This window comes from Leucoraja erinacea, chromosome 2 (genome assembly GCF_028641065.1).
Source record: "Leucoraja erinacea ecotype New England chromosome 2, Leri_hhj_1, whole genome shotgun sequence".
In the NCBI taxonomy this organism is placed as follows: Eukaryota; Metazoa; Chordata; class Chondrichthyes; order Rajiformes; family Rajidae; genus Leucoraja; species Leucoraja erinaceus.
This window is the reverse complement of record NC_073378.1, coordinates 16245007-16272845: the sequence shown is the minus strand read 5'-3', so window position 1 is coordinate 16272845 and position 27839 is coordinate 16245007. Positions and strand designations below refer to the sequence as shown.

Here is a 27839-nt window from a genome sequence, read left to right as displayed (position 1 = left end):
CGCCTGGTTTGAGGGCGGGACGGGACCAACCGGTGTAGCAACAAAAATGGCGCTGCCTCTGAGCCGTTGCCGCGCGTGGAACGTGAGGCGGGCGTTCGCGGGCGGAGTGTGGAGCGCGAGCGGCGGTTTCAACGGTTTCAACGGTCACTGGGCTGGGCTGCCCGTGGCGGGAGATGGCGGGACCCGCGGGCGCGGCCGCGTGCAGGTAACAGACTCGAGGGAGGCCGTTGAGACCAGGGCAAGGTCATCCTCTTGCATGCATGTTGCCACCGGAGCAGGGTCTTTGCCGGAGCCTGCCGTGTAACCGCGCCCAGGGTAATGTCATCCTCTTGCATGTTGCCACCGGAGCCTGCAGTGTAACCGCGCCCCGCAGGGCAATGTCATCCTCTTGCATGTTGCCACCAAAGATCTTTGGTTGCCACCGGAGCCTGCAGTGTAACCGCGCCCCGCAGGGCAATGTCATCCTCTTGCATGTTGCCACCAACGATCTTTGGTTCCCACCGGAGCCTGCAGTGTGACCGCGCCCCAGGGCAAGGTCGATTAGGTGCAAACTGTGGCATACGGACGTCGTTCTCTCCGGTTTAGACGGAAGGTGCTCGGAGACTGTGAGCACCATTGCAACTGTGAAGGAAGCAGATCAAAATATAACGTTTTAAGAGGAATTAAAGGAATATACTTCCTTTTCTTTTTCAGACCAAATCTGAGGAAGGACATTATTGCGGGAATCAGTCTGGTGAACCTTCTCTGCATAGAGGGAGTGCAGAGAAGGTTCACCAGACTGATTCCTGGGATGTCAGGACTGTCTTATGAAGAAAGACTGGATAGACTTGGGTTATACTCTCTAGAATTTAGGAGATTGAGAGGGGATCTTATAGAAACTTACAAAATTCTTAAGGGGTTGGACAGGCTAGATGCAGGAAGATTGCTCCCGATGTTGGGGAAGTCCAGGACAAGGGGTCACTGTTTAAGGATAAGGGGGAAATCCTTTAAAACCGAGATGAGAAGAACTTTTTTCACACAGAGAGTGGTGAATCTCTGGAACTCTCTGCCACAGAGGGTAGTCGAGGCCAGTTCATTGGTTATATTTAAGAGGGAGTTAGATGTGGCCCTTGTGGCTAAGGGGATCAGAGGGTATGGAGAGAAGGCAGGTGCGGGATACTGAGTTGGATGATCAGCCATGATGATCATATTGAATGGTGGTGCAGGCTCGAAGGGCCGAATGGCCTACTCCTGCACCTAATTTCTATGTTTCTATGTTTTGAAGTATCTAAAGGAATTCGATTGTGCTTAAAGACTAATTGTCAGGTGTCACCAAAGCCTTGGTGTAGGAATGATGGGCTAAACGGTGACTTTCTGCCATTGTACCATAGTTCAAGTTCAAGTGAGTTTATTGTCATGTGTCCCTGTATAGGACAATGAAATTCTTGCTTTGCTTAAGCCCACTGAAAATGTAGGCATTTACTACAAAACAGATAAATGTGTCCATATACCATGATATAAATATATACACACATGAATAAATAAACTGGTAAAGTGCAAATAACAGAAAGTGGTTATTGATAATCAGAGTTTTGTCCGAGCCAGGTTTAATAGACTGATGGCTGTGGGGAAGTAGCTATTCCTGAACCTGGTTGTTGCAGTCTTCAGGCTCCTGTACCTTCTACCTGAAGGTAGCAGGGAGATGAGTGTGGCCAGGATGGTGTGGGTCTTTGATGATACTGCCAGCCTTTTGAGGCAGCGACTGCGATAAATCCACTTGATGGAAGGAAGGTCAGAGCCGATGATGGACTGGGCAGTGTTTCCTCCTTTTAGTTGTCTTTTCCTCTCCAGGGCGCTCAAATTGCCTAACAAAGCCACGATGCAACCGGTCAGTATGCTCTCGACTGTGCACCTGTAGAAGTTAGAGATAGTCTTCCTTGACAATCCGACTCTCCGTAATCTTCTCAGGAAGTAGAGGCGCTGATGAGCTTTTTTGATAATTGCGTTAGTGTTCTCGGACCTGGAAAGATGTTCAGAGATGTGCACGCCCAGGAATTTGAAGTTCTTGACCCTTTCAACCATCGACCCGTTGATATAAATGGGGCTGTGGTTCCCCCTCCTACTCCTTCCAAAGTCCACAATCAGTTCCTTGGTTTTGCTGGTGTTGAGGGCCAGGTTATTGCGCTGGCACATCTTACAATGATTTACAATTATATTTAAGGTGCTGTTCAATTGGAATTAGTGTCAACAGGCTGAGCAGTGAATTGACATAACGGACATGACTTCAGAATTAAGGGACAGAAGTTTAGGGGTAATATGAGGGGGAACTTCTTTACTCAGAGAGTGGTAGCGGTGTGGAATGAGCTTCCAGTGGAAGTGGTGTCGGCAGGTTCGTTGGTATCATTTTAAAATAAATTGGATAGGCATATGGATGAGAAGGGAATGGAGGGTTATGGTATGAGTGCAGGCAGGTGGAACTAAGGGAAAAAAAGTTGTTCGGCACGGACTTGTAGGGCCGAGATGGCCTGTTTCCGTGCTGTAATTGTTATATGGTTGTGTGTTCATCACTATCAGGTGCAACATATCTGATTGGTATAAAACAAACGAAGTGGGTCGTGGTGATTCGGGGAGGTTTCAGGAAAATATAAAGTTGAGTACATGGGCAAAAAGGTGATACATGGAACATAACGTGAACCGGTTCACATTGCACATGCACTCAAGTCCCTCTGTACAATGACACCTACCAAATCTCTTGCTATTTATTAAAAAAAAAAATTATATTTTCCTACAAAATGTGAACCTGTTCACACTAGACAATCATGATCATCGGCGGTCACTCGAAACAAGTATGACTCCACTCCATAGGGTCGTCTACTTGTGGGTCTGTGGAGGCTGATCCGCGATCCACACACCTTGGTGCAACGTGGGCAGTGGAGACTGGTGGTGATTGATAGTCGTCGAGCCCCCTTCTCTCTTTACATTGCTGTCGCTGTATCTCTGTGACTTGGCGTGGTTCCATTTCGTGAAATGCAGCTCCTTCTTGCATGGATTTCCTCCAGGAGCGCCTGTCCAGTGCAATGTGTGCCCAGTTGCTTGATGTGATGTGGAATTTCTTCAGACTGTTCTTGATGTTGTCCTTGAAGCGTTTCTTTGGCCTGCCGGGGGCTAGCCGACCTTCCTTCAATTGAGAGTACAGGATTTGTTTAGGGATGCGGATAACATGGCCAGTCCATCGAAGTTGGTGCTGCATTATTGTGGTGGTGATGTAACACGTGATTACAGTTGAGCCATTTACAGTGTATAGGGTAAATTAAGAGTGTGGAGCGATTGTAATATGTGATTGTCGATCTGCTTCTGTGGCTAGCATGCAAATAGTCACCTGGGTTGGGTGCCATATAACCATATAACAATTACAGCACGGAAACAGGCCATCTCGACCCTTCTAGTCCGTGCCGAACACATAATCTCCCCTAGTCCCATATACCTGCGCTCAGACCATAACCCTCCATTCCCTTCCCATCCATATAACTATCCATCTTGGAAGGTGGGCTTTGGTCTATGTACCTGTGGAAGGATACTCTTGTGAATGAGAGTGCAGCAAAGATTAACCAGATTGATTCACTGGATGGTGTTTTTTTTGTTTTAGAAAGTGATTTAAGCAAATGCACCAATGTTCACAAGTTTAAAAGAAAGAGATAATCTCAATTATACATAAAATTCATATCAGATGTAGTGGGATAGTTGTAGTTGTCCCTCGAACAAGAGTGTCGAGAAGTTGGAGTAAGTTGCAATTTCAGCCATTCATACTTTACAAAGTATAAATGAGAATATGTTGCACACATTTTTCTCCTGAATACAGCTTCTACAACGGAACCTCAACAATGCAGAACAAAGTAGGGCACTAAGTTTTCACTCCTGCTACAAGGCTGCTTTGATGGTATATCCCATGTTTACGACCCATTATATTAAGACAAGTTAATAGGCTGATAGGAACATTACCTCCTATGTTTCCCACTAAGTTATATAATTTCTTACTATGGGTGTGTATTTCTGATCTTTCATCACTGGACAAAATCCTCAAAACTTTAACAAACAACAGACTGGGCATACCTTTATCACGCATCATAATAGCTCAAAAACGTAAGTTCTCTACTAACTCAGAAGCAAATCAGACTGGATAATAACATTGCTAATGACTCCCGCATCCCACAAAATTATTTTTTAGGCACAGTAAACCCTAGATTCAAAGGACCTCTTTGTAATGGATTTTGGTTATAGTGGACTGGCCTACCAATGGCTGCCCCCATGACCCCCTGCCTGCACTGTTTGCAGCGCCAGCTGCCACAACACCGATTGTGTCACCTCCACTATGGCTTGGAGCGCCAGCTACTCCTGTGCCACCCCCATCTCGTGCAGCCTCCCCTGTCACATAGAGCGCTGTCTGCTCCCATGCTCCCTTCCCGGCCACTTGCAGCACCAGCTGCCCCCACACCACGCTGCCTCCCTGGCTGCCCCCATGCCACTTCCGCGGCCAGACCTTCTGCTTCCACTGCCGGCCCACAAATCTTCCTCGGTCGTTTGCATGCCATGCCTGCTGCTGCCACCGCCAACCCTTAGCTGCTCTCCAGCTGCTCACGGGCCGTAACATTGTCTCCACCGATTAAAACATTACATACAAACAAGTCTGAGCCAAAGACTTTAAGTAATAAAACAAGCTGATTCATTTTTCCAGTTGACGATAAAAGGGAGTCTGTAGAAATGATTGTTCTTTCAAAACAAAACTAGCCATTTATTTAAATAAACTCTTCTTTTCCTTCAAAGGAGTTGCATTACTATCAAAGAATCCATTTAAACACTACCATTCACAAGAAGCCAAATTCTTCATGGAGGTAAGAACTCTTTAAGAAAATAATTTGAATGATTTGGATGTTGAGCTGGTGCGCTACTCACTGAGAACTGAGAACACTCTATGTGCAGGAAAGAAATGCAGATGCTGGTTTAAATCGAAGGTAGACACAAAATGCTGGAGTAACACAGTGGGTCAGTCAGCATCTCTGGAGAGAAGGAATGGGTGACGTTTGGGGTTGAGACCCGTCTTCAAACTGATCTTCTCCTTTGCTCTACCTATTGTAGTTGAATTTGGTGTGAAAGTATTTGTGTACGGTATTATCTGATTTCATTTCAAGTTTATTTGTCACATACACATACAAGATGTACAGTGAAATGAAAGTGGCAATGCCTGTGGGATTGTGCAGACCAGCAGAACAGAACCAGTATTTACATTTTTTTTAAAAAGACAACAGTAATTACGCCCCAGTGAGATCAGAGTTTACAGTCCTGATGGCCTGTGGGAAGAAACTCCGTCTCATCCTCCGTTTTCGCAGCGTGACAGCAGAGGCGTGTGCCTGACCGTAGCAGCTGGAACAGTCCATCGCTGGGGTGGGAGGGGTCCTTCATGATCTTGATGACTCTGGATCTGCACCTCCTGGTGTATAGGTCCTGCAGGGGGGGGGGGGGGGGGGGGGAGAAGGACTGTAGTTCCCATGGTGTGTTCAGCTGAACGCACTACTCTCTGCAGAGCCTTCCTGTCCTGGGCATTTGATTGGATAGCATAGAACACAAAGCTTGTCACTATCTAGATTGTGTACCACCAAACTATGCTTTACAAAATTCCTTTTTTTTTTTGATGGAAAAGGAACAAGCTTTTATAATTTCATGAAATCCTTCTTTGGTGATGATCTTTTATCATGAGCCTATTTGCTTCAATTTTTCAGTGAAGATTCATGGGTCCAGGTCACATTTTGTCAACAAGTACAGTGCAGCTTTGTGAGCTATGTATGCTTTTAGATGAGAAGTTAAGCTGCAAACTTATATGATGAACATAAGTTCTCACACTCCTTCATAGGAAAACAGATTTATCCCTGGTATCTCAGGGCTCGAAATTAACGGTTACCCGGGTGCCAATGGCCACCTAACGTCGCGCCAGGCAACCTAAAAGCCGTGTCATTTTGCCCGGCTTGGGAAGCACCCGGGACACATCCACACTGCCATGGCCAGCACATCCTCCCCCTGCACATGCACCCAACCACAGCCAGCACATCATCGGCCGATCTGCACATGTGCACTGCCACGGCAACTGGCCGGCGCCGGGCACTTTCTCCCTCCCTTTGTATTGTGGGAATTGGACTTAAGCAAAAAAGGGATCTTGGGGAGGAAAAAAGAGCTACCTTAAATTTAGTCGCATCTGGTTGGGTAACTATGGCAGGGTGAAGACTTTTCCATGCTTTAATTGTGCAGGCAAACCATGGAGCAGCCAGCATCTCTGGATAGATTCCGATTCAACAGATTCAGATGGCGGCGGCGCGGACACATCGCAAGCCCCGTGTCTCCCAGGAATGGGAAAAATAGCGACAATTCCCCTCTATGTCGCTCTTCCAGGGAGATGCTAACTGCATTTCGTTGACTCTACTGTACACTGACAATGACAATTACAGTTGAATCTGAATCTATCCTGTCCTCTGTGTCTGTGTTGTGTTGAATTTGCACATTCTCCCTGCAAGCGTGTGGGTTTCCTCCCAAATCCCAAAGACGCATTGGCTTTGTAGGTTAACTTGTCTCTGTAAAATTGCCCCTAATGTGTAGGGAGTGGGTGAGGAAAGTGGGATAACAGAACTTGTGTGAATGGGTAGTCAAAAATGCTGGAGAAACTTAGCGGGTGCAGCAGCATCTATGGAGCGAGGGAAATAGGCAACGTTTCTGGTTGAGACCCTTCTTTAGACTGATGTGATGGGGGGGGGGGGGGGGGGTTGGGAAGAAGAAAGGAAGAGGAAGAGGCAGAGACACTGGGCTGAGGGAGTGCTGGGAAGGGGAGTCAATGTTCATACTGCTGGGGTGTAAACTGCCCAAGCAAAATATGAGGTGCTGCTCCTCCAATTTACAGTGGGCCTCTCTCTGGCCATGGAGGAGGCCCAGGACAGAAAGGTCGGATTCGGAATGGGAGGGGGAGTTGAAGTGTTGAGCCACCGGGAGATCAGGTTGGTTATTGCGAACTGAGCGGAGGTGTTGGGGGAAGCGATCGCCAAGCCTACACTTGGTCTCACTGATGTAGAGCAGCTGACACCTAGAGCAGCAGATGCAATAGATGAGGTTGGAGGAGGTGCAGGTGAACCTCTGCAGCACCTGGAAAGACTGCTTACATCCTTGAATGGAGTCAAGGGAGGAGGTAAAGCAACAAGTGTAGCATTTCCTGCAGTTGCAAGGGAAAGTGCCAGAAGAGGGGGTGGTTTGGGTGGGAAGGGACGAATTGACCAGAGAGTTACGGAGGGAGTGGTCTCTGCGGAAAGCCGACAGGGGAGGTGATGGGAAGATGTGACCAGTGGTGGGATCCCATTGGTAGACAAAGCTGGAGAAAATCAGCGGGCGAGGCAGCATCTATGGAGTGAAGCAATAGACGATTTCGGGTCGAGACCCTTCTTCAGACTGATGTCGGGGGGGGGGGGGGGGGGGATGAAAGGAAGAGGTGGAGACAGTAGGCTGTAGGAGAGCTGGGAATGGGAGGGGAAGGAGGGAGAAAGCTAGGACTACCTGAAATTGGAGAAACCAATGTTCATACCGCTGGGGTGTAAACTACCCAAGCAAATATGAGGTGCTGTTCCTCCAATTTGCGGTGGGCCTCACTCTGGACATGGAGGAGGCCCATGACAGAAAAGTTGGATTCAGAATGGGAGGGGGAGTTGAAGTGTTGAGCCACCGGGAGATCAGGTTGGCTATTGCGAACTGAGTGGATGTGAATAATCCAACCACATTTTTGTTTGGGAGTGGAAAAAATAATTCATTGCAATGTGTAAAAAGAGTTGCGATACTGTATTATAATTTTGCTGCACGTCATTGTGGTATATATCATGTCTTGAATGGTGAATATGTTTAGTTTGTGACTTTATTTGAAGCAGAAATAACATGTGAATGCTTCATTGAGCATAATTCCGACTGGTAGCTATGCACTTCGTCCGAGCACATTATCGCACGCGTCACGCAAACCATCTTAAATGACCACTTAAACTGGCAACCTAAAAAGCTGCCAAGGTTGCCCGCTGACAACAGAGAAAAAAAGTTAAGTGAGGGCTGCAGATGCTGGAAAAATCGAAGGTAGACAACAATGCTGGAGAAGCAGGGGGTGAGGCAGCATCTATGGAGCGAAGGAATAGGTGATGTTTTAGTTCGAGACCCTTCTTCAGACTGATGTGAGGGTGGGGTGGGGGGGGGGGGGGGGGGGCTTTTCCTGCACCGAAACTTTTCATAAGCATTATCTTTGAACCAAGTCTTTAAGCATGAAATTTGGCTAGATCAATTTTGGGTAACATGCTTTTGGGAAGACCATCATTGGTTTGGAGAGAATGCTGTGTATGTTTAATGGAATAATGGATTGCAAAATTATATGGTAGAGAAGCTATAGTTCATTTTGAGCAGATTGAAGAAATGCCCAACATGAAGTGTTTAATAAAATAAGAAATTATTTCCATTAGCAGAGAATCGAAAAATAAAAAGGACATGGTCAGTGTAGTTGGCAAAACAACTGAGTTAATGTTTTTCTAATTGTATAATAAATGGTTTTGCCATTTTCTGCAGTATTCTCTGAAAGTTAGTGGAAAAATTAACTAAAAAAGAAAGTAGATTAAAGCTTGAAGGGGGTACATTGTGGAAAAGATAAGAGAGTGGGATTCAGTTAAATGCCGTTTTAAATAACACACTGAATGATAGCTGCATTGTGTTTTGGTTTTGATTCTGTGAAAGCTTATTTGATAATATGGTAAATACAGTAGTCTGATTATTACACCATTTTAAAATAAATTAAGGTGTTACTTTTTTGATTTGGATTAAATGAAATACAAAACATTTTCAAATTTGATTTTGATACAGAAGCCAATAACACAAATTATACTCTTATTCTAGAACGCCATCCAGACTTGTATCCACCACGAGGACTAAATGCTGCTGTAATCAGGTGCAGAGTGACAAACAGTACAAAGACCCTTACACACTAGCTCAGAAAGATATGAAGAATCTATATGATGAAATTAAGACGGTAAGTTTGTCTAAGAATTTTATCTTTCTTTTTGAACATGAAGAGTAAATTAAATTTGCATGAAAATGACAGAATAATACAAACACATGCCAACTCCTGCCTAAATTAGCATTTAGGTGGCAGTGTATAAAAATGGTGAAGAAATTCACCGAGTACAGTCTAGTTGACTGATTATTTGGGTAATGGGTATTCTGCAATTTACAAAAGGGCTACATTCCAGGAAAATGTATCGTTCAACTCACATTCATAAATCAACAAGACATTTCCCATTCACCTTGGTTGCTATTCTGTACTCAAGAATCGCTCTCAAATGAGCAGGAAATTTAATGCATCCATCCAGATATCTGAAATCGTCATTTTATTAAAAATTAACCCTAGAAAAATGAATATACATATTGCACCGTTTCGGGTTACATCAAATAAAATGTACAAGATCCCGATGAGGCTCTGGAGCAGGTGTATCTGAATGGGAGACTGGTGACTGCCTTAAAAGGCTTGCCTGATTTAAAGCAGATTTTTTTTTTCCCCCCAGGCAGTTTTTATACATATATTTAAAACAAGAGTGTAACATGTCAGAGGGCAGGTCCACTTGAGGATAAAGGAGGAAATTTAAGCTTAGAGTCGGAGGATGTGGGTGAGGTTCTAAAGAAGTACTTTGGTTTAGTATTCACCAAGGAGATTAACATGAAGGAAAGTGACATCAAGATGCAGTATACTAATATGTTAGTGCAGTTTGAGATCAAGCAGGAGCTGTAGTATGTTTTGTGGAAGGGAATTAAGGTAAATAAGTCCCTAGGGCCAAATGGAATCTGTCTCATGTTATTGAGAGAGACAAGAGGAAAATCCTGAGACCTTGACAGAGAACTTTTCATTTTCTCTAGTCACAGGGAAGGTCCTGGAAGACTGGAGAATAGCTGATGTTGCTCCTTTTTTTAAAGAAGGGAAGTAGGGAGAATCCAGGGAAGTAAGGGACAGAAGTTTAGGGGTAATATGAGGGGGAACTTCTTTACGCAGAGAGTGGTGGCGGTGTGGAATGAGCTCCCAGTGGAAGTGGTGGAGGCAGGTTCATTGGTATCATTTAAAAATAAATTGGATAGGCATATGGATGAGAAGGGAATGGAGGGTTATGGTATGAGTGCAGGCAGGTGGGACTAAGGGGAAAAAAAAATTTGTTCGGCACGGACTTGTAGGGCCGAGATGGCCTGTTTCCGTGCTGTAATTGTTATATGGTTATATAAAGAGAATCCAAGGGATCCTAAGCCGGTGAGCCTCACATCAGTGGTAGTAAAGCTAATGGAGGCGATTCTTGGACATGAGATCGACTAACACTTGGAAGAGAATGGGCTAACTGGGGACTGTGAGCATGGCTTTGTGGGACAGATCATGTCTTACAAATTTGACATTGGTTTTTTCAAGAGATGTCATGGGTGATTGTGGGTAGGGCGGTGGGTGTTATCTACATAGATTTTAGTAAGGCATTTCATAAAGTTCCTCCGGGTAGGCTGATCCAGGAGATTAAGTTGTATGGGATCCACAGTGACTCGGTAGTTTGGATTCAGAACTGGCTTATCCATAGAAGGTCGGGGGTAGTGGTGAAAGGTGATATTCTGGCTGGTGGTATATTACCAATGGTATTCTGCAGGGATCAGTGCTGGTACCGACCGCTGCTGTTGTGATATATTTGACATATTTGGACGAAAATGATGATGGGTTGGTAAGTTTGCAGATGGCAAAAAGTGATGGAGTTGTGGACAATGAAGGCTGTCAAAGGATATTGCTGGATATGGATTACTTATAGGTATCGGTGGAGAAATGGCCAATGGGGGCAATGCGAACAAGTGTGAGGTGTTGCACTAAGGAGGGTAGGATTGACTCACAATGTCAACAATCCTTTTGCCTCCACCGATGATGCTCACCCAGCTGTTCCTCCAGCAGTCTTCTCACCCCAGATGCAACAAGAATAGAGTTCTCCTGGTCCTGACTTTCACTCCACCAGCCTCCGTCAACACCAAACACCAACGTGATCTCATCACTAATCACATCTTCCCTTCTCCATCCCTTTCTGCATTCTGCAGAGATTGCCCCCTCTGCAACTCCTTTGTTAACTCATTTCTTCCCATCAAAACCACCCTCCCCCAAGTACTTTTCCCTGCAACCGCAGGAGATGTAACACCTGTCCCTATACCTCCTCTCTCGCCTCCATCCAGCGACCCCAGCAGTCCTCCGGATGAGACAGAGGTTCACATGCACCTCCTCTAACCTCAGCTACTGCATCTGGTGTTTCCGATGTGGGCTCCTGTCAGAGAGACAAAGTGTAGACTCAGTGACTACTTTGCCGAACACATGCCCGGTCCGCCTAGGCCTACCAGAGCTCCTAGTTGCTAACCATTTTAGTTCCCCTTCTCAATCCCATACTGACCTTTCTGTCCTAGGCTGCCATCGTTGCCAGTGAGGCTAAACGCAATCTGGAGAACAGCCCCTCGGATTCCACTTATAACCCAGCGGTTTGAACATTGAATTTTCCAAGTTGAAGTAGCGAATCCACAACAGCCTCCTTCCCATGCTCCTGAAACCTTGCTGACATCGGATCGGTTTCTTCCTTCCTTCCCCTCCCCCCACACCACACTTGTTCCATTTGAAATGGATACATAGTTCACAACATTTTCTTATTGTAAGCTTAATAATTGACAACATTTTATCCTTTCGGGCTCACACAGCTCCGGCATTTGTCCAACAATCTGCCTATCCAGTAACTGCATCGACTATGTTCATCTATTACCAGTCATACTTTATCGTGCTTCTCCTCTCAGCTTTCTTCCTCCTTCCCCCCCACTGTCAATCTGAGAAAGGGTTCCTGAATCATTACCTATCCATGTTCTCCAGGGATGCTGCCTGACCTGCTGAATTACTCCAGCATTTTGTGTCTATCTTAAACTGCCTTGCTACCTTCAGAAGATGACTAATATGATAGTGACCGGAGGTGATGAATGGTTGGAACTTGATTCATGGTCCTTCGTTTGTTGGTGTGTTTGCCTGAAATCTAAATGGAAATAATTGATGGATTCAAACACATTTAATACGTAAGCCTTTATTTATGATTGCTAATTCTAATTTGTGAATATGTCATACATTTTCAGCAATTAGCAGTGTCTTCAGATCTTAAAGAAATCTGTGATTACTATTTTGATGGAAAAGGGAAGGCTTTTCGGCCCATGGTTGTGATATTAATGGGAAAAGCGTGTAATCTCCATCATGGCAAGAGCAGGTAAGTAATGTTGATTTTGTATACTACTAGACCAAGTGCAGACCCATTGGGTCCGCTCCTCCAACGCAAGATTCCAAAACTCACCCGTTCCCCCAAAACGAGCTGTTCCGCCAACGCAATACTGCATCACAGGCATAGCCCCCAACTGTGCAAGCGAGGCTCATTTCTCCTCATCCCCCAGCACTCCCTCCTCTTCCTCTTCATTTCCCTCTATCCCCAGAGAGGGAGGTGGGGGTGGAGAGGGAGGGGGGTAGAAAGGGAGGGGGTGGAGGGAGGTGAGGAGAGGGGGCAGGGGGGGGGGTAAAGTTGGGGGGAGGGAGGGGGGTATAGAGAGAGGGGGGGGTAAAAGGGAGGATAGAGAGGGAGAGGGCAAAGGGGGGTAGAGGTGGGGGGGGAGAGGAAGGGGTAGAGAGGGAGGGGGGGTAGAGAGGTTGGGAGTGATGGTAGATAGGGAAGGAGCATCTCCCTCCTCTACCCCTCCCCATCTCCCTCTACCACTCCCCACCCCATCTCCCTCCTCCTCATTTCCCTTCACTCCCCTGCCTCAGGACCTACCCAGGTCGTAGAGCAGGGCTTGGAATTCGGCCTGGTTCTCGTACTCAGCCTGGACCTGGACCCAGGCTTGTCCTTGGTTCCAGCGGCGGCCTTTTTTTCGGTCCCGGGCTCAGCTCTCACTCCAGCTGGAGCAACAGGCTCGGCTCCAGCCGGGGCCCGCGGCACCAGGTGTCGTGCGCTAGCAGCAGCAGCAGCCACGCGAATGCGCTGGAGTGCCCCTCCCTCCCAAAGTGTCCCGTCCTGCATTGTGACGTCACTCGGGTTTTTTTTCCCAAAATTGGTGAGTTTTCTGGCTTTTTAAAAAAACTTTAAACAATTAAAAAATGTGCAAATATAGGTGGGAATGCGACGGGAAGATGTTTATTGCCTCGACGGGAAAAATGTAAGTGGAATGTGTGAAAATGGGAAGATTGGCCTAGCGTTTGGAAGAAAATAGGAAAATAGACATTCTCACACACACACACGCACACACACGTCAAAGTGTTTTAGTAATAGTATAGATTAGTTGAAATAATAGGCTTTGTGTCAAGCAACAATCATCTGAAGTGTTACTAATGCAATTAGTTTTGGTTATACTGAATCTGACCCTTCTGATAGAAGCAAAATCAAAACATAAAATATGGTACCTCATTTAAATTGTCCAGTGCTAGTTAAAATCATAACCTTTAAGTTTTATCTAACATGATAGATCACTGAATATTATTTTGCATCTTACCAGTTTTATGTTGGGCGGGGTGGGGGGTAGAAACTAGTTGATTCCTGCAAAAATATTTAGTAGAGTCATTCTGTAGCAATGTGTTCATCTCGGCCTTTAATGGGTTTTAGGTCAGTGACAATGTTGCTAACCGCTATTGCCGATCCAACTAATACAAATTAGATTTCACCGTGATGGGTGCCGGGAACGTTCTGCTAGGGGTGGTGTTGGAGGCAGATGCAATACTGGCATTTAAGAGGCATTTATTTTGGCACATGGAGGGAATGGCGAGAAATGTGCAGGCAGACGACCTGGCATTAGTTAGCCACAGATATTGTGGATCAATGGGCCTGTTCCTTTGCTGCTCTGATAATCCAAGCCCATCAAACCAATCATTGAGCTTTCTGATTCTGTACCATTAATGAGGCTGGGGAAGACAACAAATGTTAATGTTTATTGGCCCTCAACTATATTATAATACTGTGGAGGCATGATTACTATATAAAGTGACGTGTACTTTGTAGTACCTGTATGGACAAAATGAACTTGAGGGAGTTTGTTTAAAAATGGAAACTATTTATAATCTGGAATTGGCCTGAAATGGATTATTTTATAGTTTGGGTTAGTGCAATTTCATGTAAAATGGGAAAGTACAAGGTTTTTTTCAACATGCATCTATCCATATTGCCTAATGGATTTTGCATGAATCTGTTTTTTTTCCAAAATTTACAGTGCTATTTATTCTTTCCACGTGTGCTATTTAGGGAATTGTTGAAAAGCCAGCATTCTGTAGGTATGATTGTGGAGATGATCCACACTGCCAGCCTCGTGCATGATGATGTTATTGATGGATCAGAAACTCGACGGGGTAAAATTACAGTAAATAAAATCTGGGGAGAAAGAAAGGTGAGTATAACTACAAGGAAATTATTTGTCAAAAAGTGAACAACCAGATAGCTAATATTATACATTTTAGCTGATAGTGTTCAATACATTTCCCAATGGTTTGTCTATTTTGAGCTGAGCAATAAGACTAGGTTGATCGTTGACTTGTTTACGCTGACAAAAATGATTTGGCTGCCACAGTTTTTGAACTGAAGTTTGTGCATTTGAGTAGCTTGAGAGGGTGAGCTTACATGGTCCTCACATAGAAACATAGAAATTAGGTGCAGGAGTAGGCCATTCGGCCCTTCGAGCCTGCACCGCCATTCAATATGATCATGGCTGATCATCCAACTCAGTATCCCGTACCTGCCTTCTCTCCATACCCTCTGATCCCCTTGGCCACAAGGGCCACATCTAACTCCCTCTTAAATATAGCCAATGAACTGGCCTCAACTACCCTCTGTGGCAGAGAGTTCCAGAGATTCACCACTCTCTGTGTGAAAAAAGTTCTCCTCATCTCGGTTTTAAAGGATTTAAAGAATCGATTGAACAAATTTTATCCAAATATATCCGCCACTTGTGATAAATGTCTAGCCCAAAAGGCAACTATAACACACTCCTTAGTTTCCTGCATAAAACTTTATAGATTTTGGAATGATATTTTTGAAATACTTACAAAATTATTCAAGACAAGAATGGAACCTGATACTGAAATGATTATATTTGGTGTAATGGAAGATGGGAATAAATTGAACGCGTCTCAAAATCTATTCCTTAATTATGGTTTAATAATAGCAAAAAAATTAATACTTAAATTTTGGAAGGGTACATCAATACCAACGCTTAAAATGTGGATTGCAAGTATGTTGGACACCGCTCATCTTGAGGAAATGCGATCCCTCCTAATGGATAAATCGGACCAATTCATAACGAGTTGGTCTCCATTCGTCGTTTTTTTGGAATCATATGGTGCAACACAATTGTAAAAAATAACTGTTTCAGGACTGGACGAGGGTTGGTCTAGACTATAAATAATGATCTCCTTTTCTTTTCACTATTTTCTCTCTCAACTTTCTTCATTTACTCGTTTTCTTTCTTCACACACTATATATTTCACATTTTTCTATCCTTTACTATCTAACCTCTTTTTCTTATTCTCATCTTTTTTCAATGTAACAAAAAAAAAAAAGAAGTTGTACATAAAATGTATTATGAAAATATATATTAGGCACTTTGGTGCCATATGACTGTGCTTACTTCTAATAAAATAAAATATTTAAAAAAAAAAAAAAAAAAAAAAAGATTTAAAGAATCGATTTAAACCACCCAGTGATGACCGCTTCTCCTGTCTCCAATGGACCCCTCCACTTGGATCCCCCCCCCCCCCCCCCCCCCCCCCCCCCCCCCCCCCCCCCCCCCCCCCCCCCCCCACCCCCCACAACCCCCCCCCCCCCCCCCCCCCCCCCCCCCCCCCCCCCCCCCCCCCCCCCACCCCATGGCCCTCTACCTTCTTTAGATCTTTTCATTTCCAACAGCCGGCGGAACATCAACCGGCTCAAATTTTCCACTCCCCTTACTCTAACACTCCCTCCCCCCCCCCCCCCCCCCCCCCCCCCCCCCCCCCCCCCCCCCCAATGTACAGCCCTCCGCTCCACTCCAACCCCGACTTGATCATCAAACCTGCCAAGAAGGGAGGTCCATGGTAGTCTGGCGTGCTGACCTCTATTGGACTGAGGCCAGGCAACAACTCTGTCACCTCCTCCTACTTATCCTTGGACCATGACCGCACAGATGAGCACCAGGCCATAATCTCAAGCACCATTACTGACCATCACTTCCAGCTCTCTGCCTTCTAAAGCCTCCAACCTTATCGTTCCCATTTTATCTTCTCTCCAAAATCCACAAACAGAACTGTCCTGGCAGACCCATTGTTTCTGCTTGGTCATGCCCCACCAAATTAATTTCCACATACCTAGACTCCATCCTATCCCCTCCTGGTCCAACCCCTCCCAACCTATGTTCAAGACACCTCACACGCTCTTCGTCGTCTCAATAACTTCCGTTTTCCTGGCCCCCACTCCCTCATCTTTACTATGGATGTCCAGTCACTCGACACCTCCATCCCCCACCAGGAGGGTCTTAAAGCCCTGCCTTTCTTCCTCAACCACAGAACCAGCCAATTTCCGTCCACCAATACTCTCCTCCGCCCAGCAGAGCTGGTCGTCACCCTCACCACTTTTCCCTTCGACTCCTCCCACTTCCTCCAGACCCAAGGCGTAGCTATGGGCCCTAGCCTATGCCTAACTCTTTGTAGGGTATGTCGAACAATCCCTGTTTAACGTGTGCACTGACCCTATCCCCAAACTCTACCTCTGCTACATTGACGACTGCATTGGTGCTACCTCCTGCACCCATGCAGAACTCACTGACTTCATCAACTTCACTAATTTCCATCCTGCACTCAAATTCACTTGGACTATCTCCGACATCTCCCTAACGTTCCTAGATCTCACCGCCTCCATCACAGGAAACGGACTATTGACTGACATCTATTACAAACCTATTGACTCCCATAGCTATCTTGACTCTACTTGACTACCCTGCTTCCTGTAATGTCTCTATCCCCTACTCCCAATTCCTCCGTATGCGCCGCATCTACACCCAGGATTCTTTTATTTTACTTGGTGTAAAGGCTTTCACCAGATTACTATTTTATTTTGAGTGGTAAGTCGAATCAAGAAGCTTTGCAATAACGAGTTATTGATAATATATGAAATATTTGTCTTCCCTTTCTTTATAGGCAATTTTGGCTGGAGACTTTGTTCTCTCTTCAGCCTCCATGGCCCTTGCCCGCCTTGGTAACACCACTGTAGTATCCATTTTCACTCGAGCAATTGAAGATTTGGTACGAGGTTAGTTTAAATGTAACTTGATGGCATAAAATAATTTTAGTGTCAATGGTTTATTAATCTGTACTTTTGTCTTCCTGTTTAGGGGAATTTATGCAGCTGGGTTCCAAAGAAACTGAGAATGAGAGATTTGTACATTACCTTGAGAAAACATTTAAGAAAACTGCAAGTCTTATAGCAAACAGTTGTAAAGCAGTATGTACGTTCTGTCTTAAGTAAAACAACTGGAATTATGTTTGGTGGTTGATTTTGTAATGTTCATGTGCTTGATTTTGTTATCTTTTTTGTCCTAATAACCAGTATTGACCATTTCAAAACTTTGTATACTTAAAAAAAAAAAAATGAAGTGTTCAATACTTGGTTTCCTCCTCAAATATATCTCTCAACTGTTTTGTCATTCTAGCTGACCACGTCTTAAATGGCTTTTAAAGACTTGAATAAGGATTGAATTTTGAAAATAATTTATTTCACCTGATCCTTTTCCTGGTCTTAAATTGTTTATTTCCCTCCATCTCTCCATTTGAGGACCCAGCCTTGATGGTGGATTCCAGTTCCACGGTCAGCAATGAATTCTTTAATACCTTACTGAATTAATACCTTGCCAGAATATGCATAATATTAAGTGTTTATTTGTAGTTGGGCCTGATTGGTGCCTGTACTCATCAGTGCATGGAAATCCTGATTTCCTTCCTACTGTCTCCCTCATTGCAAAGACAGAATTAACACAGTAGATCATAGCCTTTGAAGCATGGATCGGCTAATTCAACCTAGATGAGGAATCAAACTGGTCTCTGATTTGGGATTTCCAGCCATACAAAATAATGAGAGACATTGACAAAGTGGATATTCAGATTTTTTTCTCCAGGTTGGGGAAATCTAAGACTAGAGGGCATGTTTAAGGTGAGGGTAATTATTTAAGATCATGGGGCAAATGTTTCCTTATAGAGGGTGGTGAGTAAGCAAGCTGCCAATGGAGGGGGTACAATTACAATGTTTAAAAGACATTTGGTCTGTACATGGATAGGAAAGTTGAGAAGGTTATGGGCTAGCAAATGGGACTAGGTCAAGTTAGCGTCTTGGATGGCATGGACAAGTTGGGTCAAAGGGTTGTTGTCATGCTGTATAACTCTGACACTTAAGTGTACAATAAATTGTTTTTGAATGAAATTGGCAAAAATCAACCTACCATTTTAAAAATCCAAGTTTTATTGGTGTACAAACTTAAGTCATGAATTATAGTTATACTTATTGATTTTTAAATCCAGGTCTCGATACTTGGTAATTGTAATTCAGAAGTCCAGGAAATTGCATATCAATATGGGAGAAACCTTGGGATAGCTTTTCAGGTAATCCTAATTTATAATACCAATATATTATAGCATTCTGTGCTCAAGATGACAATTATTTTCAAAATGTATTCCTAATATCTATTTGTTTTAGTTGGTAGATGATATGCTGGATTTCACCTCATCCACTAATCAATTAGGGAAACCAACTGCAGCAGATCTAAAGCTTGGATTGGCAACTGGCCCAGTGTTGTTTGCTTGCCAACAGGTAATGTGAATAATATTATTTCTAAATGCATTAGAATTAATCATCACAATCAAATAAAAGTGTGATTCTACATCAGTTTTCAGTGGGTTTTTTTAATGGATTTTACATGCATTAAAATGCCTGTGCCTTTTTTACCAGACAGAGTTTGGGGATCTTTGTATTGGAATCTACAATTGTTTTGTTAGCTTCAATGCATATCTGAATACTTTGAATTAAGGATGCACAATGAAAAGAAAATCCTGCAAATGCTGGAAATCTGAAATAAAAGCCCAAAAATACATCTGTGGCAAGAAAATGGAATTAACATTTCTGATTTAAAATATCAGAACTGTGAAAAGAGGACAAGTTATAAGTTGTACAGAAACTGAAGAAGGAATGAACAGAAAGGAATATATTTGGATGGCACGGTAGTGCAGCTGGTAGAGTTGTCTTGCAGAGCCAGTTACCCAAGTTTCCTCATGACCTCAGTAACTGTCTCTTTGAAGTTTGCATCTTCTCGCTGTTGATTTCCTCCAGGCGCTCCAGTTTCCTCCCATATCCCAGAAGATGTGCAGGCCTGTAGGTTAATTGGCCTCTGTAAATTGCCCCTCGTGTGTAGGGAGTGGATGAGATGGTGAGCGAACATAGAACTAGTGTTATCTGGTGATGGATGGTCAGCATGGCAATCCAAAGTGCCTGTTTCCTAGCTGTATCTCAAACCAAAAAAAACTTTGAAAAGGCGAGGTCAGAGTTTGTCGAGTCATTCAGCAAGGAAACACTCCCTAGAGCCCAACTTGCCCATGCTGAGCGATGCCCAATGTAAGCTAGTCCAAAGTGCCTGCAAATTCCTCTAAACCTTTCCAATCATGTACAGTGTCTTTTAAATGCTATCATACCTGCCTCAACTATCTCCCCAGGCTCGTTCCACTACCCTGGAGTAAAAAAAGGTGCTCTTTGGATTCCTGTTGAATTTCTCCTAATTTTCTTGATTTTCCCCTACCCGCGGTAAAAACTGCATTCACTGTATCAATTCTCATGATTTTATAACGTCTCTATAAGATCCCCCCCCCTTTGCCTCCTGTGCTCCAAGGAATAAAGTCTTAGCCTGCCCAATTTCTCCCTATAGCTCAGGTCCTTAAGTCCTGACAACATCCTCGTAAATCTTCTGCACTCTTTCTAGGTATGACAATAAGCTGTTGAAGAGGCCATTTAGTGGTTAAGTTAATCAGGATTGAAAGTGGGAAAGTAAAAGAAAATGCAAAAAACGAAGGCAGTGATACATTCTTTAATTACTCCTAAATTTAGGAGTGAAATCAAGTAAGTTTTGTTTGCACAGTGAAAATTCGATTGATTTTTTTTCTCCCTCAGACTGAAACTTGAGATTTCAAAAAAAAAATTGACTATTTTTAAAGCAGTTTGGGTATGCATCAATCGTGATATTTATATTGCATCATCTTTACAAAGTTGTGTAAAGGACAACGTAAAAGTGAGTTTTTTTTAAATAAGCGGGTAAGGGAGGCAGCCGCTTGCTGCTGTGAAAAGTTTAATCTGATCTCCTTGGATTCATGTAGCATTGTTTATTCAAGATCACATCTGGAACATTCTCTTTCAGGGCACGACAGATAATCCTGGAGTACACGTGCAGTAAATGCACAATTTTCTTAATTATGTGAGATAAAGTACTACCTGATCCTTTAAGATGTTTGGTAGTTGGAAGTTATAAGAGGCAGATAAATAAGTGTATATCAATCTTTTGATTATCAACAAAGAACTGACATGAATTATCTGAAAACTTAAAGTGCTCATCTTTTTAAGTTTCCAGACCTACATGCTTTGATATTGAGGCGCTTCAGTTCAGATGGGGATGTGGATCTGGCTTGGAAATATGTCCAACAGGTAAGAATCAATTCAAAAAATAATTTCTCCAGGAAGTGAGTAATGTATTTGTAGTCAATCCTTTATTAATCAGCTATCCTTGTGATTCTATTTCCACACTGATGTTGGATGCTGGGTCAGAATTCCATAAATCCCTATTTATAAAATACTTGATGTGATCAGTCATTATGAACAAGCTCCTGGGGAAGACCTGTCTGCAGTAAGATTGCATGAAACTAAAAAGTTGGGGGTCATTTTTTAGCATCTTAAACATGTGATCAATAGAAAGGGATCTGTAAGGATAATGAGTGATTATAATAACCAAACCGCATGGGGTAGTCATGGTATTGGGCTGCAAGTGAGATCATTTGACCACTAGCTGGATGGGGTAAATCCAACCAGTTTCATGATTGAGGATACAGATCACTTTTACACAAGCCATACTGTAATGATGCTAATATGTTGTCACCATATAAAATACATCTGTCTGGATTTTATTCCATGTATGGTCAGCCCATTGGAGTCGGTGGCTAATAGCTTGTTTATAGTGGCGTTATGGGAACACCAAGAATGGGGATGCTGATCAGTTAACCTGTAACACTTTGGACCACGTCTCCATTGGTTTCAGTGTACATCATTTTAGTTTTAGCTTTAAGTCAAGTTGAACATCAAATCTGATATTAAACAATGAAAATGTTAAATATTTAGTGTAAATCCTAACATATCTATTACAAACCCACTGACTCCCACATCTACCTTGACTGCACTTCTTCCGACCCCGTTTCCTGCAAAGACCATCCCCAACTTCCAATTCCTTCGTCTACACCCCCATCTGCGCCCAAGAAGGTGTTCCATACCAGGATATCCGAGATGTCCTCACTCGTTGGGATGTCAGGACTGTCTTATGAAGAAAGACTGGATAGACTTGGTTTATACTCTCTAGAATTTAGGAGATTGAGGGGGGATCTTATAGAAACTTACAAAATTCTTAAGGGGTTGGACAGGCTAGATGCAGGAAGATTGTTCCTGATGTTGGGGAAGTCCAGGACAAGGGGTCACAGCTTAAGGATAAGGGGGAAATCCTTTAAAACCGAGATGAGGAGAACTTTTTTCACACAGAGAGTGGTGAATCTCTGGAACTCTCTGCCACAGAGGGTAGTTGAGGCCAGTTCATTGGCTATATTTAAGAGGGAGTTGGATGTGGCTAAGGGGATCAGAGGGTATGGAGAGAAGGCAGGTACGGGATACTGAGTTTGGATGATCAGCCATGATCATATTAAATGGCGGCGCAGGCTCGAAGGGCCGAATGGCCTACTCCTGCATCTAATTTCTATGTTTCTATGTTTCGTCCTCTCGGTGCTCCGCCTCACCCTAGTCGCAACAGAGACAGTCCCCCCTAGTCCTTACCTTTCATCCCATCAGCTGTCTCATACAACAACACAATCCTAATTTTCGCCACCTCCAATGGGATCCTAATACTAGTCACAACCTCCCAACTCCACCCCTTTCTGCCTTTCTACCGTTCCCTGCACAATCCACTAGTTAAATTGTACCTTCCTCTGCAACCGCAGAAGATGCAACATTTGTCCCTATACCTCCTCTGTCGACTGTCCAGGGACCCCGACAATGGTTTAAGAAGGAACTGCAGATGCTGGAAAATTGAAGGTAGACAAAAGTGCTGGAGAAACTCAGCGGGTGCGGCGGCATCTATGAAGCGAAGGAAATAGGCAACATTTCGGGCCGAAAACCCTTCTTCAGACTGATGTAGGTGGGGGGACGGGACGGGAAGAAGAATGGAAGAGGAGGAGCCATAGGGCTGAGGGAGAGCTGGGAAGGGGAGGAGACAGCGAGGGCTACCTGAAATTGGAGAAGTCAATGTTCATGCCGCTGGGGTATAAACTGCCCAAGCAAAATATGAGGCGCTGCTCCTCCAATTTACGGTGGTCCTCTCTCTGGCTATGGAGGGGGAGTTGAAGTGCTGAGCTATCGGGAGATCAGATTGGTTATTGCAGACCGAGCGGAGGTGTTCGGCGAAGCGATCGCCAAGCCTACGCTTGGTCTCACAGATGTAGATCAGCTGACATCTAGAGCAACGAATGCAATAGATGGCGTTGGAGGAGGTGCAGGTGAACCTCTGTCGCACCTGGAACGACTGCTTGGGTCCTTGAATGGAGTCAATGGGGGGGAGGTAAAGCGACAAATGTAGCATTTCTTACCGTTGCAAGGGAAAGTCCCCGGGGAGGGGGTGGGAAGGGACGAATTGACCAGGGTGTTACGGAGGGAGCGGTTTTTGCAGAAAGCAGACGGGAGGAGATGGGAAGATGTGGCGAGTGGTGGGGTCACGTTGGAGGTGGGGAAAATTACGGAGGATTATTTGTTGTATATGACGGCTAGTAGGGTGGAAGGTGAGGACTAGGGGGACTTTGCCCTTGTTGGGGGGGGGGGGGGGTGGGGAGAGAGAGAGCAGTGTTACGGGGCATGGAAGAAACCCTGGTGAGAGCCTCATCTTTGGGAGAAGAGGGGTACCCCCGTTCCCTGAAGAATGAGGACATTTCCGATGCCCTGGTGTGGAACACCTCATCCTGGGAGAAGATGCGGCGTAGACGGGGGAAATTGGGAGTAGGGGATGGAGTCCTTACAGGAAGCAGGGTGGGAAGAAGTGTAGTCTAGATAGCCATGGGAGTCAGTGGGTTTATAGTAGATGTCGGTCAGAAGTCTATCGCCTGCGAAGGAGATAGTGAGGTCAAGAAATGGTAGGGAAGTGTCGGAAACAGTCCAGGTGTATTTGAGTGCCAGATGGAAGTTAGTGGTGAAATGGATGAAGTCAGTCAGTTGTGTGTGGGTGCAGGAGGTAGCACCAATGCAGTCGTCCATGTAGCAGAGGTAGATACATGTAGCAGAGGTCGGGGATGGGGCCCTGGTACATCTCGAACAAGGATTGTTCGACGTACCCTACAAAGAGGCCCATGCGCGTGCCCATAGCTACGCCTTATATTTGGAGGAAATTGGAGGAGTCAAACAAAGTTATTAAGGGTAAGGACCAGCTCCGCTAGACGGAGGAGAGTGTCTGTAGACGGGAACTGGTTGGTTCTCTGGTCAAGGAAGAAACCGCTAGGCGGAGGAGAGTATCTAGACGGGGATTAGTTGGTTCTTCAGTCAAGGAAGAAACCGCTAGGTGGAGGAGAGTGTCTGTAGACCCCGACAATCATTTCAGATTTGGCAGAGGTTTGCTTGCACCTCCTCTAACCTACTACTGTATCCGTTGTTCAAGATGTGGACTCTTATACATCGGCGAGACCAAGCATAGACTGGGTGATCGTTTCGCTGAACACCACCGCTCAGTCTGTCTGAACCTACCTGATCTCCCTGTTGCTAAACACTTTAATTCTCCTTCCCATTCCTACACAGAACTTTTTGTCCTAGGTCTCCTCCATTGTCAGAGTGAGGCTAAACGCAAATTGGAGGAGCAGCATCTCATATTTCACTTGGGCAGCTTACAGCCCAGTGGTATGAATCTTGATTTCTCCAACTTCAAGTAACTCAGGCATTCCCTCTCTGTGTCCCTCCCCAGCTTCTTGTTTTCACCCAACAAACAAGCTCACAATGGCCTGTTTCCTTTATCATAATCACTTTGTTTGCATATCTTGCATTCATTGTTCTTTATCTCTCTCTCTCTCTACATTGCTGTCCATATCTCTCGTTTCCCTTATCCCTGACTAGTCTGAAGAAGGGTCTCGATCCGAAACATCATCCATTCCTTCTCTCCAGAGATGCTGCCTGTCCCGCTGAGTTATTTCAGCTTTGTGTGTCAAACGTATCTCTATATAGAAATACAAAATTGCCTTGTTTCTCTTGGAAAAGTACAAAACAGATTAATGAGACTAAGATTTGACTTGCAGTGCCTATACATAAAAGATTCTGTTCAGAAAGGGATTGTGCACAATTACAAATTGTATTTGCCCAAGCCACTACAATAGCAGAGCCTTTCCTATTGAGCAACTTCAGCTTCAAAAATGTGCTATAATGCTTTCATGGCTACAATTGTTGTGGACAGTTTAATTTGACTGTCTTTTTAGTGGAGTTAGATTTGTCAATGAGTCGTTGGCAAGAATACCTATCTCAAGTGGGAAGTTAAGGTTCTAACCTTTTAATAGACCAACATCCATTCTTAAATGTATTAATGTTCAATGGGCCTAGTGTTATCACTCTGGTTCTGAATAATCCAAAAGATTGAATTGCCTCTTACCTATTTATATCAAAGGATTACTGGACTTTTACTTCAGTATCAGAAATCAGGAGTGCAGAAGGGGTCATGAGATAGCTTTGGATGGGTAGATTGAGAATCTGAAGAGATTAAGTATATCATGGGGAAATGATTAGCTAGGGAGATAGTAGTCAAGGCCCAAGTGGAGCCAGAGGTGAGGTCCTCACTGAATATTTTCTGCTTTTAAGATTGTGTGCATTTTGAAAATCGAGTTGATTAGGGATGGTCAGCACAGCATTACCTGTGGGAGATGATGTCTTGCCTTGGTATTTAAGTAACCAAGGTTCAGGGCAGTAGACATAGTCTGTATGGACTTTGAGACTGCACTGAAAGGTTAGATCACATGGAATCCATTGATTTGCATGAGAAGATAATGGCATGATTAAGGCTGCAGCCAAGAGGTGGTAATCAAGAATTAGAACAGGATAGTGGTTAGCTTGATAAGTGGGCTGAGGAATGATAATGGAATTTAATTCGGAAAAAACGTTGAGAGTATGCGTTTCGGGACTTCAAACAAGAATAGAACTTTCAGTGAGTGGTAGGGATCTGGAGTGTTGGGTAACAGAAACTGAGGAGGACAAGTACATAGTCCCCCCCCTTATGGCACACTTCAATCAGGGAATCAGTTGGGGATATGTAGGAATTAGTACAGAAAATATTTTTGTCAGGACACAAGAGACTGGGGTACTGGGAGAAGTAGAACTATTCCATGGAGTATAGGATATTGAGGAGTAATCTTTATTTATGACAATGAGGGGTCTAGATGTTGTTTTTTTTCCCCTCATGGTAAGAAATCAAGAACTAGAGGGCAACGATTTAAGGTTAGAGGGGAAAGGTAATGCAAAGGGATCAAGCTGACACAGGTTGTTGAGGCGTTTATGTGTAGGAAAGGTTCTGAGGAATATGGGTGATCTGTGCAAATGGGACTTGCTTGGTTTGCCTTGTTGGGCCAAAGAACCGTTTCCATTGATCACTGATCTAAATACATTTCCTATTTTTCATTTAGAGTGATGGTGTTCAGCAAACCTGCTACCTCGCACATCAATATTGTCAAGAAGCCATTCGACAGGTTTCCATGTTGCATCCTTCACCAGAAAGAGATGCCTTGATTCAACTAGCAGAAATTGTACTAAATCGGCACAAGTAAAAGCCTCTCCACTTCTGGCAGCTATTGAGATTACAACTGAACAAAATCAAAACTGTTTACATTTTGAACTAACCATGTACATAGCCACGATTAAGAAATTGTTGTTGTGTTGGTGACTACCCATGGCCTTTGAATACTGTACAACTTCAAATCTTAGCTGTCCATGCAAACTTTTTATACTGAAGAATTTATTATAAAAGACTGTACATACAATTTTAACAGGTTATATACAAATTAAAAGAATGCATTGTTTAAGACAATTGATAAAACATCTTAAGGCAGAAGTTAATAAGAAAGCCTCAGCATTATAATGTTTGGCCCCACCACTGTGCCCTTTCAAAACAAATAAATTTAGCTGTCATTTTGTTTGTACATATTTTTTTATTAAATCAGGCTCAAGCACTTTAGAAAATTAGAAAAGTGTGGTACAAGAATTTTTAGAATGCCTCAATATGGCACTGGATTACCACTGGTCTTGTTCTCTTTACGTACAGGTCAAGATATATGCCAGTTGATCTTTATCAATTTGATTACAAATTATGCACAATAGATTCTTGGTTTCTTATTAGCTTCACCACGAAGCATTAATTTCAAAGAACACTAACTACTAGAGGAACACAACTGAACACTGATTTAATGGAATCTGGAGCCTTTCAGGACATAATTCAAATACTTACTAAATAATTAAGTAATACTCTTAAAATAAATGCTGCTTTGCTTTAAAGAAATAAGAACAATCATTCAAAGCTGAACCAGGTGTCAAACTGTTCTTAAAAAAAATAATTGTACAGTAGAATTGCCTGTTTCCAAATTAGAACATAGCTAATAATTTGTAAGATGTTAACAGGAGTACTATTCTAAAGGTTAGTAAACTATTCAATAAAATTGACCAGAACTATATAAACCCAATGATCCAGACAATTTCCACTGTACAAATGAACTGACAACATACCAGACTACACTTTGGTTCACTTCGTGACTACAGATGATTTTTTTCATTATGTAAATTTTATCCATACAAAATGTTTAACCTGTTAAGTACAAATTACTAACATACTTTGTTTAGAAGACACCCAAGCTTTATCCACATAACTTTATAGACTCATGTGACAGTTCATGAGATCACAATTGAGTGCTCACAGATTAAATGAAAATTACACCATATTGGAAGCATTTCAGGTTTAAAAAATAATTGAATTAGCTACAATACATAAATTTGTTTACTTTTATGCATGCTATCAACAAGCACTAGTTATAATTTAGGAATGACCAAGTCTCACAAATTTAATCAGCACTTGCATTTTCACTTTGTGCCAGTCTGAAGTTGCATTTTCAATCTAATCATGTCAGTATTCATGCTGAACTCAAAAGTAATGGCATCCTTGGAAACACTCCAATAAAACCTCCTCAATGAACCCACACCCCAATATGCTCAGGCTGGCCTTGTGGGGGAGGAAGGAAGATACAGGTTTTCTTCAATCTGCATAGTGCATGATAGGCTCCACATAATTTCCAGGGAATAAACCAGTAACTCCATTTATGACACCTTCATACCAGCCATCATCATTCTTCTTTATCACATAAATGATTGAACCCTCCATGAAGGACAACTCGTCTTCTTTATCCTTTGAGTAGTCATATATTGCCACAA

The 27839-nt window shown here is 43.6% G+C and overlaps 2 protein-coding genes across 10 annotated transcripts in view; one reads left to right on the top strand and one right to left on the bottom strand.

The window, feature by feature from the left end:
• Positions 1–3: 3 nt before the first annotated feature.
• pdss1 (prenyl (decaprenyl) diphosphate synthase, subunit 1) lies at positions 4–26549 on the top strand. The gene is made up of 11 exons (XM_055652152.1): positions 4–205; positions 4801–4868; positions 8929–9061; positions 12199–12326; positions 14340–14481; positions 17261–17372; positions 17455–17564; positions 18635–18715; positions 18810–18923; positions 20718–20798; positions 26048–26549. Exons 1-11 carry the CDS (start codon positions 47–49, stop codon positions 26186–26188), a joined length of 1269 nt encoding a protein of 422 aa, XP_055508127.1. The 5' UTR covers positions 4–46; the 3' UTR covers positions 26189–26549.
• The window catches only part of abi1a (abl-interactor 1a), a 114558-nt gene continuing 113268 nt past the window's right edge, over positions 26550–27839 (bottom strand). For all 9 annotated transcript variants that reach the window (XM_055652082.1, XM_055652104.1, XM_055652130.1 and 6 more), the window contains one exon: positions 26550–27839. In XM_055652082.1, coding sequence (XP_055508057.1) covers positions 27664–27839 — 176 coding nt within the window. In that variant the 3' untranslated portion in view covers positions 26550–27663.

Bases quoted from the DNA above. Each gene is read 5' to 3' on its own strand.
- pdss1 (XM_055652152.1), top strand. From the start codon at position 47: ATGGCGCTGCCTCTGAGCCGTTGCCGCGCGTGGAACGTGAGGCGGGCG. The intron at 17,565-18,634 runs GTATGTACGTTC...TTTTAAATCCAG, and splicing joins TAGCAAACAGTTGTAAAGCA to GTCTCGATACTTGGTAATTG. The intron at 20,799-26,047 runs GTAAGAATCAAT...TTTTTCATTTAG, and splicing joins CTTGGAAATATGTCCAACAG to AGTGATGGTGTTCAGCAAAC.